At 42.7% G+C, this 17759-nt stretch overlaps 1 protein-coding gene across 2 annotated transcripts in view; it reads right to left on the reverse strand.

The window, feature by feature from the left end:
• The window catches only part of AHCTF1 (AT-hook containing transcription factor 1), a 368321-nt gene that overhangs the window by 92793 nt on the left and 257769 nt on the right, over positions 1 to 17759 (reverse strand). For both annotated transcript variants that reach the window (XM_033936331.1, XM_033936330.1), the window contains exons 24-26: positions 17251 to 17398; positions 10456 to 10606; positions 5532 to 5639 (exon numbers count right to left, since the gene is read on the reverse strand). In XM_033936331.1, the coding sequence (XP_033792222.1) occupies positions 5532 to 5639; positions 10456 to 10606; positions 17251 to 17398 (407 nt within the window). The remainder of the gene's footprint in view (positions 1 to 5531; positions 5640 to 10455; positions 10607 to 17250; positions 17399 to 17759) is intronic.

Raw genomic sequence — 17759 nt, forward strand, 5'->3', positions numbered from 1 at the left:
TCTGATCTCCACCTCTTCCTAATTCTCCTTTTTTAATTGAAATTTTCTTTAAGTAATAAATTTTTTGTAGTGGTGGGAGATCAGATTCTGATATCTAATATAGTTATCATGAAATTCCTAAAAGTTTCCCGGGGTGACATAAACTTGGCTATTGGAAAATTTAAAAGTCTCAAATTCAAACTTTTCTGTTGATTCTCCAAGTTTTCAATATTCTTCAGTAATAACATTTTATCTGAAATTTGTTTAGTCATCAGATTTTTAGTATCAATTGTTGTTTTCTCTAAGTTCTTTATCTCCAATTGTTGCTGCTGAAGTGATGTCTCCATCAGAGCTATCTTAGAAGTTGAATTTAATGTTATTGAAACAAAGTTTGCACATAACGAGTGCATGTTCTCCAGCGCCTTCCAGATGGAGTCAAATGTAACCGCCTGAGGTCTCACAAGTGGCTTGAGGGGAGAAATAACTGCATCTCTTCAGCGTTTCCTCTAAGTGCTGAATTCTGGGTTCCTTCATCCTCCCCACCACTTGCTGCTCGAGACGTAATGTTCCCAGAAAGCTGCGACTCCCCAGCTGGTATTAGCATCGGCGTCAATGTTAACTCTTCCGGTTCAGCATCGGATCTCGGTAGTGTCTCTCTCGCTGTACTCGGGGAGTCCCCCAACAGCGACCGGTCTTCCGATGCTCCTCCAGGCATTGGGGGCATGTGTGGTCCTCTCGGGCTCAGCGTCAGGTCGCCGTCCAAGCTGAGTCTTTCCCCAAACTCAGCAGAAGATCTGTCCAAAATGGTTGGTTGGACTGTAAACGATGTCATTACAGTCTGTCGCATATTGGAGCTAACAGAAGTAGGTGGGGGTAATCCCCTCTGTTTCCCACATCTTTTGGGCAATAAATAGAGCTAAAAAATTGTATTTATTCCAAAAAAGTTGACCAAAGACGGAGAGCACTCCAATATGTGCACTGCTCAAAATGCCATCTTTTCTCCAAAAACCACAGTACAAATTTCTTGAATACAAATTTATATCCTAACTCGACACATATCAGAGATCTAAAACCAATATATATAATATACAGTAGAGGTTAAATTTGCCATAGTTACAGTGCAAGATTTATCAATACAAATTTATATCCAAACTCGATACATACTGAGGATTTAGGTGAAGAGGTATGTTTTTATTGCTTTCCTAAAGTTGAGGAGTCCTTCAAGAGATCTGATCTGTGGGGGCAGTTGATTCCAGTGGTTTGGTATGTTGAGGCTGTTGAGCCACATGACCTCCATGGAGCATGTAATACCCATGGCACAACCCAATTTCAGAGAGGCTCAGTAGACCCCAACTTCCCTGTGGTGTCATGCTATGGGGAACCTAGCAGACATATCTGTCACTCCTCTGCAGGAATCACTCTTGTGGTAGACAATTCCACCCATCTAGTTTTGGGGCTTCCCTTCCAAAATTCTCCACCACACAAGATGCTAATAACAGATATGTGTCCAATTTGCACTGGGGAACTCATATAGTCGGGCTTCAAACTCAAGGTCACTGTTCGCTCTTAGCGGACAGCCAAAAATCCCAGACATGTCCTCTTTTAAGAGGACTGTCCGGGTTCCTGGACAGCCTTTTGTCTGGGTATGAGATACCCAATTTGTCTGGGTTTTGGAAAGCTCTGAGCTCCGGCCACGTCTGGAGAGCCTTCAGCAAGCATGCGTGGATGACATCGCACACATCTACCCACGTTGGAGGCCCTCCAGATGCGGCCTGGAAGTCGGAAAAAAAAGAGATGTGGCTTTTGGGGGGTGGAGTTGGAGGCAGGGCTGGGCTGGGAGGGCAGAATGGGGTGGGGCCATGCTTCCAGGTTTCTCCGTCTTCAACATAAGAACATAAGAAGTGCCTCTGCTGGGTCAGACCAGAGGTCCATCATGCCCAGCAATCCACTCGTGTGGCAGCCCATCAGGTCCAGGACCTGTGTAGTAGTTCTCTATCTATACCCCTCTATCCCCTTTTCAAATATGGTAACCCTAAACAGAATGACCCTCAGGAGAGTCAGGTTCACATCAGTATCCTAGACCTGAGAGCCATTTGGAACACACTAAAGACTTTCAAAGATCAGATGCCAAACAAAATTATTCTCATCCAAACGACAGCCCTTGCTCAGAAGAGCTTACAATCTAATTTGGACAGACAAGACATCTCAGGGTTAGAGAGATTCTGGTAGAAGGAATGATACAATGGGTATAGGGATCTGACTGGGATATATCTCTATGTGGGTGTATGAATCCTTTAAATCCATAGACCATAGACAATCATTTGTCTGAATCATGGGAAGCAGGGTACCCAGAGAAGCCATCCTGAACTTTTCTCTGATCAGATATTTGCTTTGGGATGGAACAAAATCCTCCACCTTTTTGGACACAAGGAAGTACTTGGATTAGAAGCCTTTCCCTTCATCCCTCGGTGGTATGGGCTCGATTGCATGGGCCTGTAGAACAGAGAAGAACTCCTCTGCAAGAACTGCTTGATGCTGAACTTTAATCCTTGTGGTGGGCAATTTGGAAGATGTTATCACCAATTTAGATGTAACCCTCCCAGACTATTTGAAGAACTTACAGGTTGAAAGTTTTGAAAAATATTCTGCTTCCCTCTACTGGTATGCCATCCAGGAAGGTCATTTTTACTGTGGCTATGCTCTCCTGGAGTCTGTCAAAAACTCATCTCTTACTCTGACTAGCTTGGCTTTCTGGGGCCTCTGTTGCCTAGGTCTACAGCAGGGCCCCTGGGGTTGCTGGAAAGGGTAGGCTGGAGGAGACACTGAGAATAACATGATATCCTGTGTATAATACCTAAAAAGAGACGTGGTTGCTGGAGGAAGAGTGACCAAAAGATAAACTTCAAAGTAGCAGTTCCTTCCTTGATAAGGTAAGCAATCTCAAAAAGATTGCCATCTCAGCAAGGGACATCTGCCAATATCTCCTGACCGGCTGGTTCTGAAACATGCAGCCAGATGAGTCTGTGATTGCCAATACCTAAAACTGAAACCCTGGACGCCATATCAAAAGCATCACTAATTGCTTGGGTTGAATGTTTTTGATATTTCTTCTGCTTGGCTACTAATGCACAGAGCTCTGCAGCCTTGTCCGAGGACAAAGAGTCTGGCAACTAGTTCTGCATATAGATGCTCATGTACAGCTGATAGGACTGAATACAGGATGCAAACACAGAGTCCTAATAAACCTTCTTCCCAAAAGACTAATGTTCTAGAATCTTGCTCTCAAGATGCCAAGGCATGGGTAAAAGAGCTCTTAGCTCTCTTGAGAGCAGATTCGATAATCATGAAATGGTGTGGCTTTTAGAATCCAGGAGCCTTTTAGACTATCCATGGAGTCTACCTTCTGAGATACAGGAAGAATGCACCTCCCAATTCCTCAGTTTTGCAGCATAAAGCATATCATGAACAGGCATTGACACCACTTCCCTAGAAGGATACTCAGTCGAGTTTGTCAAATATCTCAGCTCCGGGCTTCTTCTCAACTTCCAAATTAAAAGGGATAGGTCTGTTACCGCCTTCAAAAAAGTGGCAAAGGAGAGTTCCTCTACTGAAGATTTTCTCCTCTCCTGAGATAGAGAGGGGTCAGATGGTAGACCAAGGGAGTATTCTTCTGAGACCTCTGGTTCAACCTCAGACACCCAAGAGCAGTCCGAGTCAGATTTGGCAAAATACACCTCTTGAGTGGGCACAGACTGTATCTGCCTCAGTATGCCGGACTCATTCCAGACTTTGAGCAAGAGTGCCAAGGAGCAGGTCTCTTTCTGGACATCAGGGGGACTTCCTCCCTTGATGGGCTATAAAGCAGCACCGCCTCTTCCAACAGCACCACCTGTCAAGGCACTAGACTAGATGAATGAGCAATTGACAATGGTTCATAGTCAGTCGAGCGCGAGATACCAGTGTGCCGACAATCGAGCACTGACAATTCGGTGCAAAAAAGAAGCGCGCCGCGGGAAAACTTAGTTTTAAAAAGCTCCGAAGCGGGCTGTGAGTGGGGAACCCCCCCGACTTTACTGTATAGTGTTTGCGCTGCTGTTGGGGGGGGGGGGGTTGGGAGGTTGGAACCCTCCATTATAGAGAAAATGGAACCTTTTACGATTTTTTTTGGGAAAAGTTCCGTTTTCTCTATAATGTAGGGGGTTGCTCCCCCCACACACACCCCCATGGCAGCACAAACACTATGCAGTAAAGTGGGTGGGTGGGTTCACCTCACCCCCCCCCGTCAGAGCTCTTTAAAACTAAGTTTTCCTGTGGCTGCTTCTTTCTTGCGCTCGATTGTCGGTGCACTAGTGTTTGGCGCGTGATTATCCTGTCACCATGGACAACATGTGTCTCAAGGATTAGCTAGGGCAAAAATAGCCAAAGCAAAATAAAATGGCTCAATTTTTTTAAATAAGGGGGGAAAAAAAGGAATACCCAGCCAGGTGCTCAGGCCAAAAGCAAAGGGAAAGGGGGGATGGAGATGTGATTTGAAACACTACCCTTTTGTACATATTATATACAGGTACTTATTTTGTACCTCAGGCAATGGAGGGTTAAGTGATTTGCCCAGGGTCACAAGAAGCTGAACAGAGAATCAAACTTGATTTTAAGGCTGATGTATTAACCAGTAGGCTATTTCTTCCATTCTGACTTCAAAGGAGCCACCCAAAAAATAAAGAACATGTAGAGAAGCCAACAAAAGAAAAATGAGAAAAAAAGATCCCCATACATGAGGAAAGGCACTAAAAACCATAAAGACACAGTGAGAAGGGTCTGCTGAGACATGACTATTTTGCTTCATGAAAATACAGATTGCTGGTGCTGTGCACTTAAGTCAAGTTGGAAGGCACACCCTTGCATATATGGTACAGTGCTGCAAAAAGGCTTCAAAAATTACTAGAATGCTGGGTAGTGTCCATACCAAGCTCATCCAGATGACATCACCCATATGTGCCTGTCCTTGGAGAATTATTTTACCACCTTATTTTTCTGTTATATCCCTTCCGCTTATGGTTCATTCTTTTGCTTCTTGGCTTGTTTGAGCAATACTATATGTCCAGGAACTGGTTCATGTGCCCTTGAAGCAGACAGGAGTGTCAAAACATATCAGACTGATTAGAACACCTACTGGACTAGTTGTATTTTGGGCAGCTTTTGCTCCATCAGGCTGTTAATATTAAACTGTGATGTTATATTTGTTTTGATTTGTTTTTGTGGCTGGATTTTGCCTATCATTTTAACAAAACCTAATCTCAACAATTTATTATTAACATTGTAGCCCAGTTTAAATTCAGCACAACATTATATACAATGGTTTAGTTTAAATCAGTGGTCCCCAGGTTTTCAGAATAGCCCTAATGAATATGCATGAGAGAGATCTGCATATAATGGAGGTGCCAGGCAGACAAATCTGCTCCATGTATATTCATTAGGGCTATCCTGAAAACCCGACTGGCCTGGGGGTCCTTCAGGACATGGTTGGGAACCACTGGTTTAAATTCAGCACGTACCTGGAAATTCTGTGCGATGATTTAGTGATAGGGGTTCCAACAAACGCATCTGGTAATTCCAGTTCTGGGAGAGACATTGCTCTAGGAGATTGTTCTTCAGTGTTAACGCTATATAGGCAACAAGAACAGTGAAAATGTTTTAACTGATTTCTTATAAAAAGTAACAGGTCAATATTTAAAACATTTTGAAAATCCTGCTTAAATATCCTCCTGCCTGCTTAAATTGCTTGGATCTGGCTATCGATATTGAGCAGCACTTAACTGAGCAGTGCTGTTCAATATCAGAGCTGACCATTCTGGAACCAGGCTACAGAGGGGCATTACAGAGTAAGGGAGGAACTGACAGTTACGTGGGTGCTGGCAATACTCAGTGCTGGTGCTTGCATAGCTAAGTGGGCATACAGCACAGTTACTTACCGTTAACAGGTGTTATCCAGGGACAGCAGGCAGATATTCTCACACATGGGTGACATCACCGACGGAGACCCAGTATGGACACTTGAAAAGTGAATTGCAACTTTAGGTTTAGAAAGTTCGCGATCAGCCCGCATCACATATGCGCCTTCTCGACCAAGGTAGGCGCGCGGTCCCTCAGTTAAGATAAGCCAGCTAAGAAGCCAACCAGGGGAGGTGAGTGGATTGTGATAATATCTGCCTGCTGTCCTTGGATAACACCTGTTACACTAAGTAACTGTGCTTTATCCCAAGACAAGCAGGCAGCATATTCTCACACATGGGTGACCTCCAAGCAAACTAAAAGGGGATAGTGGGAAAGTTGGCCTTTAAGAAAATAAATTTTGTAATACAGACTGGCCGAAGTGTCCATCCCGCCTGGAGAAAGACTCCAGACAATAATGAAATGTGAAAGCATGAACTGAGGACCAGGTGGCAGCTTTACAGAATTCCTCAATAGGAGAAGATTTAAGGAAAACTACAGAAGCTGCCATAGCTCTGATTTTGTGGGCTGTGACACGACTCTCCATGTGCAGTCCAGTCTGAGCATAGCAGAACGATATACAGGCAGATAACCAATTGGAAATCGTACGCTTGGAAACAGGATGCACCAACTTGTTAGATCAAATGAGATAAAGAGTTGAGGAGATGTTCTATGGGGCTTTGAACTGTCAATGTAATAGGCCAAAGCATGTTTACAGTCCAGAGTGTGCAGTGCTGTTTCTCCAGCATGAGAATGAGGCTTAGGGAAAAAAACTGGAAGGACAATTGACTGATTAAGATGAAACTCCGTGACCACTTTCTGTAGAAAGTTTGGATGTGTGCAAAGAACCACTTTATCGTGGTGAAAAACTGTGAAGGGTGGATCTGCCGCCAACACTTGCAACTCACTGACTCTCCTGGCCGAAGTGAGTGAAATAAGAAAAATAACTTTCCAGGTAAGAAACTTAAGATGAGCTGTGACGACCATTAGTTCAAATGGTGGCTTTATCAACCTGGAAAGAACTACATTAAGGTCCCAGACTACAGGAGGAGGTTTGAGAGGTGGTTTCACATTGAAAAATACTTTCATGAACCTGGAGACCAAAGGTTGAGCATTAAGAGGTTTTCCCTCGATTGGTATGTGAAAAGCTGTAATAGCACTGAGATGGACTCTGATAGATGTAGATTTGAGTCCAGACTCAGATAGATGACGAAGACAATCCAACACGAAGTCTACTGATAATAAAGTTGGATCATGATGATGAAGACGACACCGAGAAGAAAACAGAATCCACTTTTGTTGATAACACTGCTGAGTGGCTGGTTTCCTGGAGGCATCGATAATAGTGCAGAAAGGCTGAGAAAGATGTAATTCAGCTGAGTTCAGCCTGAGAGATACCAAGCTGTCAGGTGTAACGATTGCAGGTTGGGATGAAGAAGAACTCCTTGATTCTGTTTAAGAGTTTTCAAGATGAGAGGAGTGAGAGGAAACGCATAGAGAACATATGCATCCAATTCAGGAGAAACACATCTGCTTCCAAACGGTGAGGTGAATAAAGTCTGGAGCAGAACTGGGGCAACTTGTGATTGCAAGGAGCAGCAAACAAGTCCACTTGAGGAGTGCCCCATTGTGCGAAGATGAGCTGGAGAGTTGTTGAGCTGAGAGTCCATTCGTGAGGCTGAAGAATTCTGCTGAGATTGTCTGCCAAGGAATTCTGCTCGCCCTGAATGTAGACTGCCCTTAGGAAAAGATTACGGGCCATCGCCCAAAGCCAGATCTTTTGAGCCTCCTGACAGAGTGGAAGAGAGCCCATGCCTCCTTGCTTATTTATGTAGTACATTGATACTTGATTATCTGCGCGAAGGAGGAGGACTTGATCGCTCAGAAGATGTTGGAAAGCTTTCAGTGCATAATACATCACTCTGACTTCAAGTAAATTGATAGCATTCAGTAGCAGTCCAATGCCCCTGCGTTTGAAGACCATTTATGTGTGCCCCCCTGGCATACGGGGAAGCATCTGTCGTGAGCACCTATGGATAGGGAGGCAGATGAAAAAGAAGACCTCTGGATAGATTGGAGGAGGTCATTCACCAGTGGAGCGACTGTAGAAGAGATGAGGTTACAGAAATATGCTGTGAGAGCCAATGTGTCGCCTGAGACCACTGCGAAGCGAGGACCCACTGGGGAGTACGAAGATGCAGTCTGGCAAGTGGCGTCACATGAACCATGGAGGCCATGTGTCCTAGAAGAACCATCATGCGCCTCAAAGAAATTGTTTGGAGATGAAACATCTACTGGCAGAGATGAATTAGAGTGGATACGCGATCTGGGGGAAGAAACGTCCTCATGAGAGTAGTGTCGAGAATTGCTCCAATGAACTGGAGACATTGAGCTGGTTGCAGGGATGACTTGGGAAAATTGATCTTGAATCCCAAGACTTGAAGGAAGGAGATAGTATGAGTTGTCGCCAGCTCCACTTCCTGAGGTGCTGAAGCCTTGATCAACCAGTTGTTCAGGTAAGGAAAAATCTGAAGTCTGTGAGATCGAAGGGCTGCTGCTACCACAATTAAGCACTTCGTGAAGACCCTGGGAGAAGATGCCAGTCCGAATGGAAGTATCTGGTATTGGTAATGAAGCTGGTTGACTTGAAAGTGGAGGTATTTCCTGGAAGCCGGATTGGAATGTGAGAATAGGCTTCCTTGAGATCCAGAGAGCATAGCTATTCGTTTTGAGCCAAAAGGGGATAGAGAAGGGTGAGAGAAAGCATTCCAAAATTTCTCCTTGACAAGATATTTGTTGAGAGCTCGGAGATTCAGCATGGGTCGCAGTCCTCCCGTCTTCTTTGGTACTAAGAAATAGCGTGAGTAGAATCCCTGGTTATTTTGAGAGAGAGGAACCTCCTTGATGGCATCGTTCTGAGCTTTGGAACAGCTGTTCACTTGTATGTACAAACTACTCCCTAAATACTTCTAATCTCCAGACAATCCATTTGTAATCCGCCTTGAACAGCAAGGTAATGGCGGAATAGAAATCCTTAATATAATGTAATGTAACTTGTGTTGCCTGACTCAATCCCACTTCTAAACAGAGCTACTCAGTAAAGAGGCATATGTTTTAACAAATATGTAATAAAAAGTAACTACCAACTTCGTAAACATGTGATTTACTTTAAGAAGCACTTAAGTTACAATTTGCTTATATTCACATGTATTCAGACAGGTGTCACTGCAGGCAATATCAAGTCAATTCTATAAAAGGTGCCTAGATAAGAGTCAACTGCATAAAGGAAAACAGGCACCCAGTTTCCTGTATACAAAGAGATTGGGACTTGTATACTGCCTTTTTTGTGGTTACATTTTCAAAGCAGTTTACAGTGGAGGATTAGGTGACTTGCAGAAAGTCATAAGGAGAAGCGATGAAGTTGATCCCATGACCTCAGGGTGCTGAAGTAGCAGTTCTATCACTAGGCCACTCCTCATCTCAAATACTGGCCTAATTAGGTATATATAAGCATGAACACTTAAGACAGCTATAGAACTGGTGTAAGCATCAGCAGATAAATGTATAGAATACTGTAAGATTCACATGTATACTTCTCCCTCCATATTCGTGGGGGATGCGGGCGGACCATAGGCGCTAATACAGAAAAACCGCAAATAACTTTTTAAATGTTATTCGCGGTTTTTAGAAAAAGCCTTCTGTTTTTATTATTGGAACCACAAATAATTTTTCTACAGCGATTTCAGGGCAGGCAAGCAACAATTTCTGGGCAGGCATGCTGGGAAGAAACCTTTCTCTCTAGGGATGCTGGAAAGCAGCGTTTTTCTCAGTGCACACTGGGAAGCATGGAAGCAGCGAATTTGTGGGAGAAAGTATGGTAGCAGCAATTTTCAGAGTGAATGGTAAGCAATACATTTCTTAATCGGTACATTAAAAGGAAAAAGAACTTTAATGATAATGTAATTTTGGGGGAGGGCGGAGTCAGCTTCCAAAAAATCACAAATAAGCGAATCCGCAGATACGGAAACCGCGGATACAGAGGGAGAAGTGTATATGCACAATTTTGAGCTCTGCTCACAGTTATAGCCACCTTGCAAATATGCAGTAAGTTAATTGGGTATTTGCAGACTAGTGCTTTGGTGACATTTTAGTATCTATACACAGATTTGTGCAAATATGAATGAAAATATCTTTATTCTAAATATTTACATGCAAAATGGGTATGTAAGAGTTCATGCTTTTGTTAAAGAACTGCCCCCATATCCATTAAGGGTTAGATTTACTGAAGTGTGCTACCATGTGCTAACATGCATTAGAGCACATTTCTTATTGCAGGTCATATTTTATGCAGTGGGACTATTTAATAATAATGTATATTAACAGCACTATACTTCAGTAAATCTAGCCCTAAATGTATCCACTTAGCACAAATGTTTTCCTGGACTGTAGCTTACACACACACACACACACACAGAGGAATTTCCTTACCTTTTGTTCGGAGAAGAATCTACACTTTGGGCATTTCCTACCCATATTTCTCCAATTTTAGACAATACATTATTAATGAAAGTTGCTTTCGAGAATACATTCCCTGCAGCAGCTGGCTTTGCTACAGTTGATAATGGCTTGGGCCTTGCAGCTAAAAATGAAAGGGAACAAATGTTCATTAAACTATGCTACTTGGGGCTCCATTAGAGCACTAAGGTAACAGCTAAAACAAATAATATCTGTTATTGGAAAGTAGTGGCTTATATGGGTTAGCAGTGTTCTCCCTAGCGTCTTTTAGCCGGGCGCTCCGCCCGGCTAATTTAGGTGAGTGCCCGGCTAAAAGACACTAAGGAGAACACTGCAAAATGATAACACGCTTCCTTCCCTCAGAGCATCTCTCCCACACTCTTGTTCTTCCTGCCTGAGCGAGCCAAGCCAGGCCAGGCACGTACAAGCGCCAGACCCACAAGCCTTCAAGAGGAAGTTTTGGGCCAGCCAATCACTGCCTGGAACTTCCTCTCTGACATTAGAATTGACGTTGGAGGTGAAGGCTTGTGGGTCCGGTGCTTGTTCGCGCCTGGCCTGGCTTGGGGAAGCAGGGAGAAATCCTTGAGCCACATCTCATCTCTGAGCAGCGCCACTGTCCTGATTCCTGCCAAATCACACCACCAGCAAAGACGGAGAGCACCAGCCAATGTTGGAGCTCAATGACATGGCCGACAATTGCACCACATCGCTACAGCACAAGGCAGGCAGGGACCCAAATGGCCAGCAACTGCTTAACAGATCGGACCTCCTTCACACTAATCCATCCGATCATTGCAGGGCCCTCAAACGAGCGGGCTGTTTCCGTGGCAGTGGCAGTGACTGTGCCCTCGGCATGATGGGAAACTCCAAATGCCACATCCTCTGTCGACTCACATTCCTCATGTCCTCCACGATGCGCCACTCTCATGCTGGCAAGCTACACAGAAGGAGCACTAACATCCCCCCACAGCTCTCTACCGCCACAGCACCACCAAACATCAGTAGGCAAAACGAAAAAGATCACCCCACCACAAAAGGTAGGTAGGATGTTTGCTGCTGTTGAAACCACTGGGCCATAGAATCAATGGACAGGCACTGAGTAATAAGATAAAAATTAAATTTCTGTTTGATCAGTAACAAAAAGCGAGTCAGAAATAAAAGGAAAAGTTAAAGATGTAAGGGGAAGAACTGGAAACAAATTTAAAATAAAAGAAATGAAGGAAGGAGGCGCCATCACCTATGTCCTATCCTGGCACCATCTTGGAAATCTCCCACCCCTACTCAAAACTCTCAAATAAATATTTTTCTTGGTTTTGCAAATTTATCATTTTAATTATAATGTGCTGTGAAAAACATTTGCTCTGTTTAGTGTGCCAGAGCTAAACAAAGTTTGAGAGACACTGAGATAGTGGATACTGTGGATAAGCAGACTGGATGAGGCATTTGGCCTTTATCTACCTTCATGTTTCTGTGTTTCTTTGTTTTTAATTCAGTGTTCTCCCTAGCATCTTTTAGCTGGGCAAAAAGGTAGGAAAAATTATTTTATTTTCAATATAGTGATCAAAATGTGTCTGTTTTGAGAATTTATAATCTTATGTCTATATTCTGCACTATATTTGGCTATTTTTCTATAGTTGGTACTGAGGTGACATTGCATATTTTAGTCATCTGCCTTGACCTCTTTGAAAAACAAATATAAATGATAATTAACATTTTCTTTTCATAAAGTGTGCTTTGTGTTTTTTTATTTTATTGTTATTATGAATTAAGATATTGTGTGTACATGAAAAATGAATGGAAGAAATTGCATTACAATTAGTACTATTATAAATGGGGGTGGGGTAAGGATTGGAGCTTGGGCTGGGGTACTTGGTTGGTATTTGTTAGACTTAGGGGGTACTTCACTTGAAAAAGTTGAGAAACACTGGTCTAGATGACTATGGAGTTCACGCAGTAAGGACCCCTTTTACAAAGCTACAGTAGCGATTCTCCCATGGCAGATACACCAAAGTCCATTCAATTCCTATGGACTTCAGTGTATTTGCTGTGGCAGAATTGCTATCGCAGGATGAAAAGCATTAACTGATTCAACATGAGTTTGAAGTTGGTTAAATACTATTCTCTCAAGTAAGGTAGTTTTGAAAGAAATGGAAGGTTTGATACTGGCCAGTAGTTGTTCAGAATAAGAGGTTCTGCATTACTTTTTTTCAAGGGTGGCTTAAATGCTACTGGAACACTGCCTAAGGGCTCCTTTTACGAAACCGTGTTAGTGGTTTAACACGCGTAATAGTGCGTGCTAATTTGCCGGCCACACTAGCTGCTACTGCCTCCTCTTGAGCAGGTGGTAGTTTTTCGGCTAGCGCAGGAGTTAACACACGCTAAACATGTGCGTGTGATAAAGCCGCTAACGTGGCTTCGTAAAAGGAGCCCTAAGTGTCAAACTTGAAAAAAAGGAAGTCATACTGAGTGTTGGAAAATAATTAATAATAATTAATAAAAATAGTGCACATTTAATTTTCTCCACCACCAAATTTCTCCGTCCTGCCCCACCCCACCCGGTTACTTTTTCGTGCCACTCGGCTGGAAAAAATTTCTGGGGAGAACACTGGATTATGAACGTGAACTTCTCTGCCTGATCCAAGCCATAAGAGATTAGTATTTATATAATACTATGGGCATTCTTTAGCTCCCATGTTGCATATAAAGCATTTATACAGTTATTTTCACTTTATCAAGATTATCACAATGCTATAAATCTTTCAGTTTTCTCCTTTATGGGAACACTTACTGTAACAGAACAATAGTCAGCTAAGTGGCTAATTTTATTTCCTGGAATCCCTCTCCAGGCCAGTCCAGATGCCTGGGTTTGTGCTAGTCAGCAGATGGAGACTGAGGGGAAGATTCTCAAATGTTCGTGATAAAATCAAACGAGCCGCTATTGCGGCCAACATTGTAACGATTTCAAAAAGGAGAATCATTCTTAAAAAAAACTGAACACATGGTCTCAGACACAGCCATGAGAGTTTGCATGCGAATTGTGGAAACTCTGGGTACCACATCAAAAGCACCATAGGTTGCTTTTGGGCCACATGGTTTCAAACTCCTTCTGATGGCTACAAACTAGTTCTGCAGTCTTCTTTGTGCACCATGATCCTCAAAAGCACAGTTACTTACCGTAACAGGTGTTATCCAGGGACAGCAGGCAGATATTCTCTACATGTGGGTGACGTCACCGACGGAGCCCCCTAGCGGACGTTTTCGCAAGCAGACTTGCTCGAAGACCTTCAGACTTGTGATTGGCCCGCGCAAGCCCCTCCCACCCTGCCTAGGGCATGCGTCTCTTCAGCGTGTCCTCAGTTCAGATAACAAGCAAAGAAGCCAACCACGTGGAGGTGGGTGGGTTGCGAGAATATCTGCCTGCTGTCCCTGGATAACACCTGTTACGGTAAGTAACTGTGCTTTATCCCAGGACAAGCAGGCAGCATATTCTCTACATGTGGGAGACCTCCAAGCTAACTAAAAAGGGATGGAGGCAGAGTTGACAAATTTAGGAGAAAAGATTTTGCAAAACAGATTGGCCGAAATGGCCATCACACCTGGAGAAAGCATCCAGACAGTAATGCAAGGTGAACGTATAAACCGAGGACCAAGTGGCAGCCTTACAGATTTCCTCAATGGGAGTCGAGCGGAGGAAAGCAACAGACACCGCCATCGCGAGTGGACTCCTTCCGAGACGCCTCCAGGACATCCAGCACAGGCTGGGAGAGCTGGAACGAGGGCATTAAGTCTCGAGGAACCAAGCTGTTAAGTGCAGAGACTGGAGGTTGGGATGAAGCAGAGAACCCTGACTCTGTGTAAGCAGAGAAGGAAAAATAGGCAGAGGAAGAGGCTCCTTGGAACTGTGTTGCAACAGAAGGGAGAACCAAAGTTGTTGGAGCCACCGAGGAGCTATCAGAATCATGGTGGCATGCGAAGACTTGAGCCTGACGAGAGTCTTCAGGATCAGAGGGAATGGAGGGAACGCATACAGGAACTCGTTCGTCCAATCCAGAAGGAAGGCATCCGCTTCAATCCTGAGAGGGGTGTAAACCCTGGAGCAGAAGCGGGGGTACTTGTGATTGAGGGGGGGTACGAACAGATCGACATCCGGAGTCCCCCAACGAGCAAACACCTGATGCAGGGTTATGGAGTGGAGAGACCACTCGTGAGGCTGCAGAAGATGACTTAACTTGTCCGCCAGACAATTCTGCTGACCCTGAATGTAGACCGCATGAAGGAATATGTTGCAGCGGATGGCCCAATCCCAGAGCCGCAGCACCTCCAGGCACAGGGACAGGGATCTCATTCCCCCCTTTTTGTTGATATAATACACAGCGACCTGTGTTGTTCATGCGGACCAGAACCATTCGGTCGCGAAGCAGGTGACAAAAAGCTTTCAGGGCGAGGAAGATCGCTCGAAGCTCCAGCAGATTGATGTGACAAAGTCTGTCGGCACTGGACCAGAGACCTTGAGTGCGAAGGCCGTCCAGATGGGCCCCCCAAGTGTAGGCCGATGAGTCTGTCGTGAGGACCTTTTGCGGAGGAGGAGCATGGGATAGAAAACCTCTGGAAAGATTGGAGGAGAGCATCCACCAATGAAGAGACTGCTTCAACAATGAGTCGAGAGACAGGATCCCGATCCTGGTTCCATTGGGACGCCAGAGTCCATTGAGGAATACAAAGGTGAAGTCTGGCACAAGGAGTCATGTGAAATGTGGAGGCCATGTGACCTAGGAGGACCATCATGAGCCAAGCCAGAACCGTGGACAGATGGGTCACCCTCCGACACAAATGGATGAAGGCCTCCTGACGCGGCCGAGGCAAGAAGGAGCGGAGACGAACCGTGTCCAGAACCGCTCCGATGAACTCGAGAGACTGGGACGGGCACAGGTGGGACTTGGGAAAGTTTATCTTGAAGCCAAGGCTCTGAAGGAGCAAGATCGTTTGAGTCATCGCCTCCAGGAATTCACTAAATCAATGACTTGAATGGCAGCATTTCTATTAGTTGATAAGTTAAATTGGAGTTTGTCTCCACTAGGTGGTGCTGTTCAAACAATATGCAGGGGTTTTGAATCTATTACATTCTGTCTCTTTAAGAGTAATGGAAGGGAGAGTATGGTCTTGCTAGTATAAATAGAGGGTGTGTGGCCATTTTGTCTGTTTGCTCGGGTCCAATGTGGTGAAGAAGAGAGACTAAGGTAAATGTGTATAGTGAATGCTTGATCAAGGTTTCTTTGTTTTCTTTGCTTTTATTTCAGCGTTACTCAGCCATTTCCCTGAAGCAGCAGGGGTGCCGAGTTTATCCTGCGAAACTAAGGCCTGTTCGGATATAAGTTAGAAGCAATGATGCTGATTTGACAATGGGCTACTCGAGTTAAAGAGCTAAGTATTTGTAGAAGACTACACTAGTTTATTATATTAAATGGAAAGTCAGAAGTCATAAGCTACAATGAATTTCCTTTTTTTCATATGAACTATTTTTTGCTAATGAACTTTTTCAAGTGAATGATTGAAGAAACGTTTAAAACACTGATAGGAATGTCATTGATGTTACAAGCTACAATGAATTTCCCTCTCTTTATATGAATTTGCAAATGAACTTCCTTCTTTTCATTTGAACTATTTTCTAAACGAACTCAATTTTTGCGAATGAACTTTTTTCAAATGAACGATTGAAGAAATGTTTAAAACTTTGATAGGAAAGTCATTGATTTAGTGAATTCAAGATTGTCTCAGAGCATTTTTTTAGTGTATTTATTGTATTTATAATACTGAAGCACTTTCACTGAGCACTTTATATTATGCACTTTAAGTATTATTAACATTGTTAAAATTTTGTGGTAATTAGTGAAATATGTAAGATACATGAATTGATTAAAATAATGGATGAACTATAATTAACAATAAGAGGAAATGAATTGCAGTGAAATTGAATAAGAATTTGAAATGAGATATCTTGATTGAATTTGATTAGGTAATATATATGGTTGGATATGAGTTGGTCCTGAGTTTCAAAAATGGCATGCTGATCTATTTCAAGTAACATATATCCCACACCAAAATAGTTTTTGTAGTTTAAATTTAATAAGTTTTTAAGGATTCAAATTAATAAAAGTAGAGACATAGTATTTAGAATTTTTTATTTAAAAATAATAGAGAATTAGAATAAAATAGTTAATTTATCTATATTGGTAGGGAGGTGGGGTAATAGCCGGTGATATTATAAGGAGATAAGAGAGTAATGTGCTTCTCTCTTTAAAAGTAATCCTATTTTGGGAAACATGTTCTCCTAAGTCTGAGGCTTGCCCCCATTAGAAGTTAATTAATGTAATGTGATTAAAAGTCAACAGTCATACTATTAAATCTAATTACTTAAATAGTAAATCTAATTAACAAGTTGGAATACAGAAGTAATGTCCATTTTTTATATTATGCAAATGGTTTTCAATAGTTTCATATTTTGTGTATATAATACCATTTGAAGTTTGTATTGTTTTGTTGTATCTCTCCATAATGTAGAACATAAATGAAGTGAAATGGACTCTAGTTTTTTGTTAATGTTTCATATAATTGTGTGGCTAGTGTATTTTTATTTCTTCTATAAATACATTCTTGATTTCATTTGAAATGAGTATTTTGTTACACAATTGTCTGCAATAGCAAAGTGTACAATGAGTTAATGAGAAGATTTTTGATAGAAAGTGTAACTAGATTTAAAAAAAGGTTTACCTTCTCGTAGAATGGATGATGACAAACTGTATGGCTTGACCCTACCAGATGCTAATTTTCTCTGCACTCTTGGTAGAACCTTCCCATATTGATCCAATATAGAATTTCTTGCAACCATCCTCTCTCGTAAACGAGGATCACGATCATTCTAAAGAAAATATCAAGAGAAGAAAGTGTTGGCAATATCTTCTATTCAAAACTAGTCTAGAACAGTAGCAATAACTCTTTTAAACCTTGATTTCTGAAATCATAATTTGGTCTCAGGTAATCTTGGTTATGTTTTTTTGTTTCTGTATTCTATTTGGTTGAAAACCATCTCTTTCATGCTTGGGATAGGTGACTTGAGTACCGTAGTTAATTTCTTGTAAGAATAAACCAAACAAACTGGCTTCAAAAGAACCAATCCTTTACCTAAGGGTTTTAGCTTGTGTTAAAAGGCACCCAGTATAAAAGGTTTGGGGAAGTTATGCCTCCAAAATAACAAGAAGATACTGTTCGAAGCATAAGGT

This window comes from Geotrypetes seraphini, chromosome 3 (assembly GCF_902459505.1).
Source record: "Geotrypetes seraphini chromosome 3, aGeoSer1.1, whole genome shotgun sequence".
Taxonomy (NCBI): domain Eukaryota; kingdom Metazoa; phylum Chordata; class Amphibia; order Gymnophiona; family Dermophiidae; genus Geotrypetes; species Geotrypetes seraphini.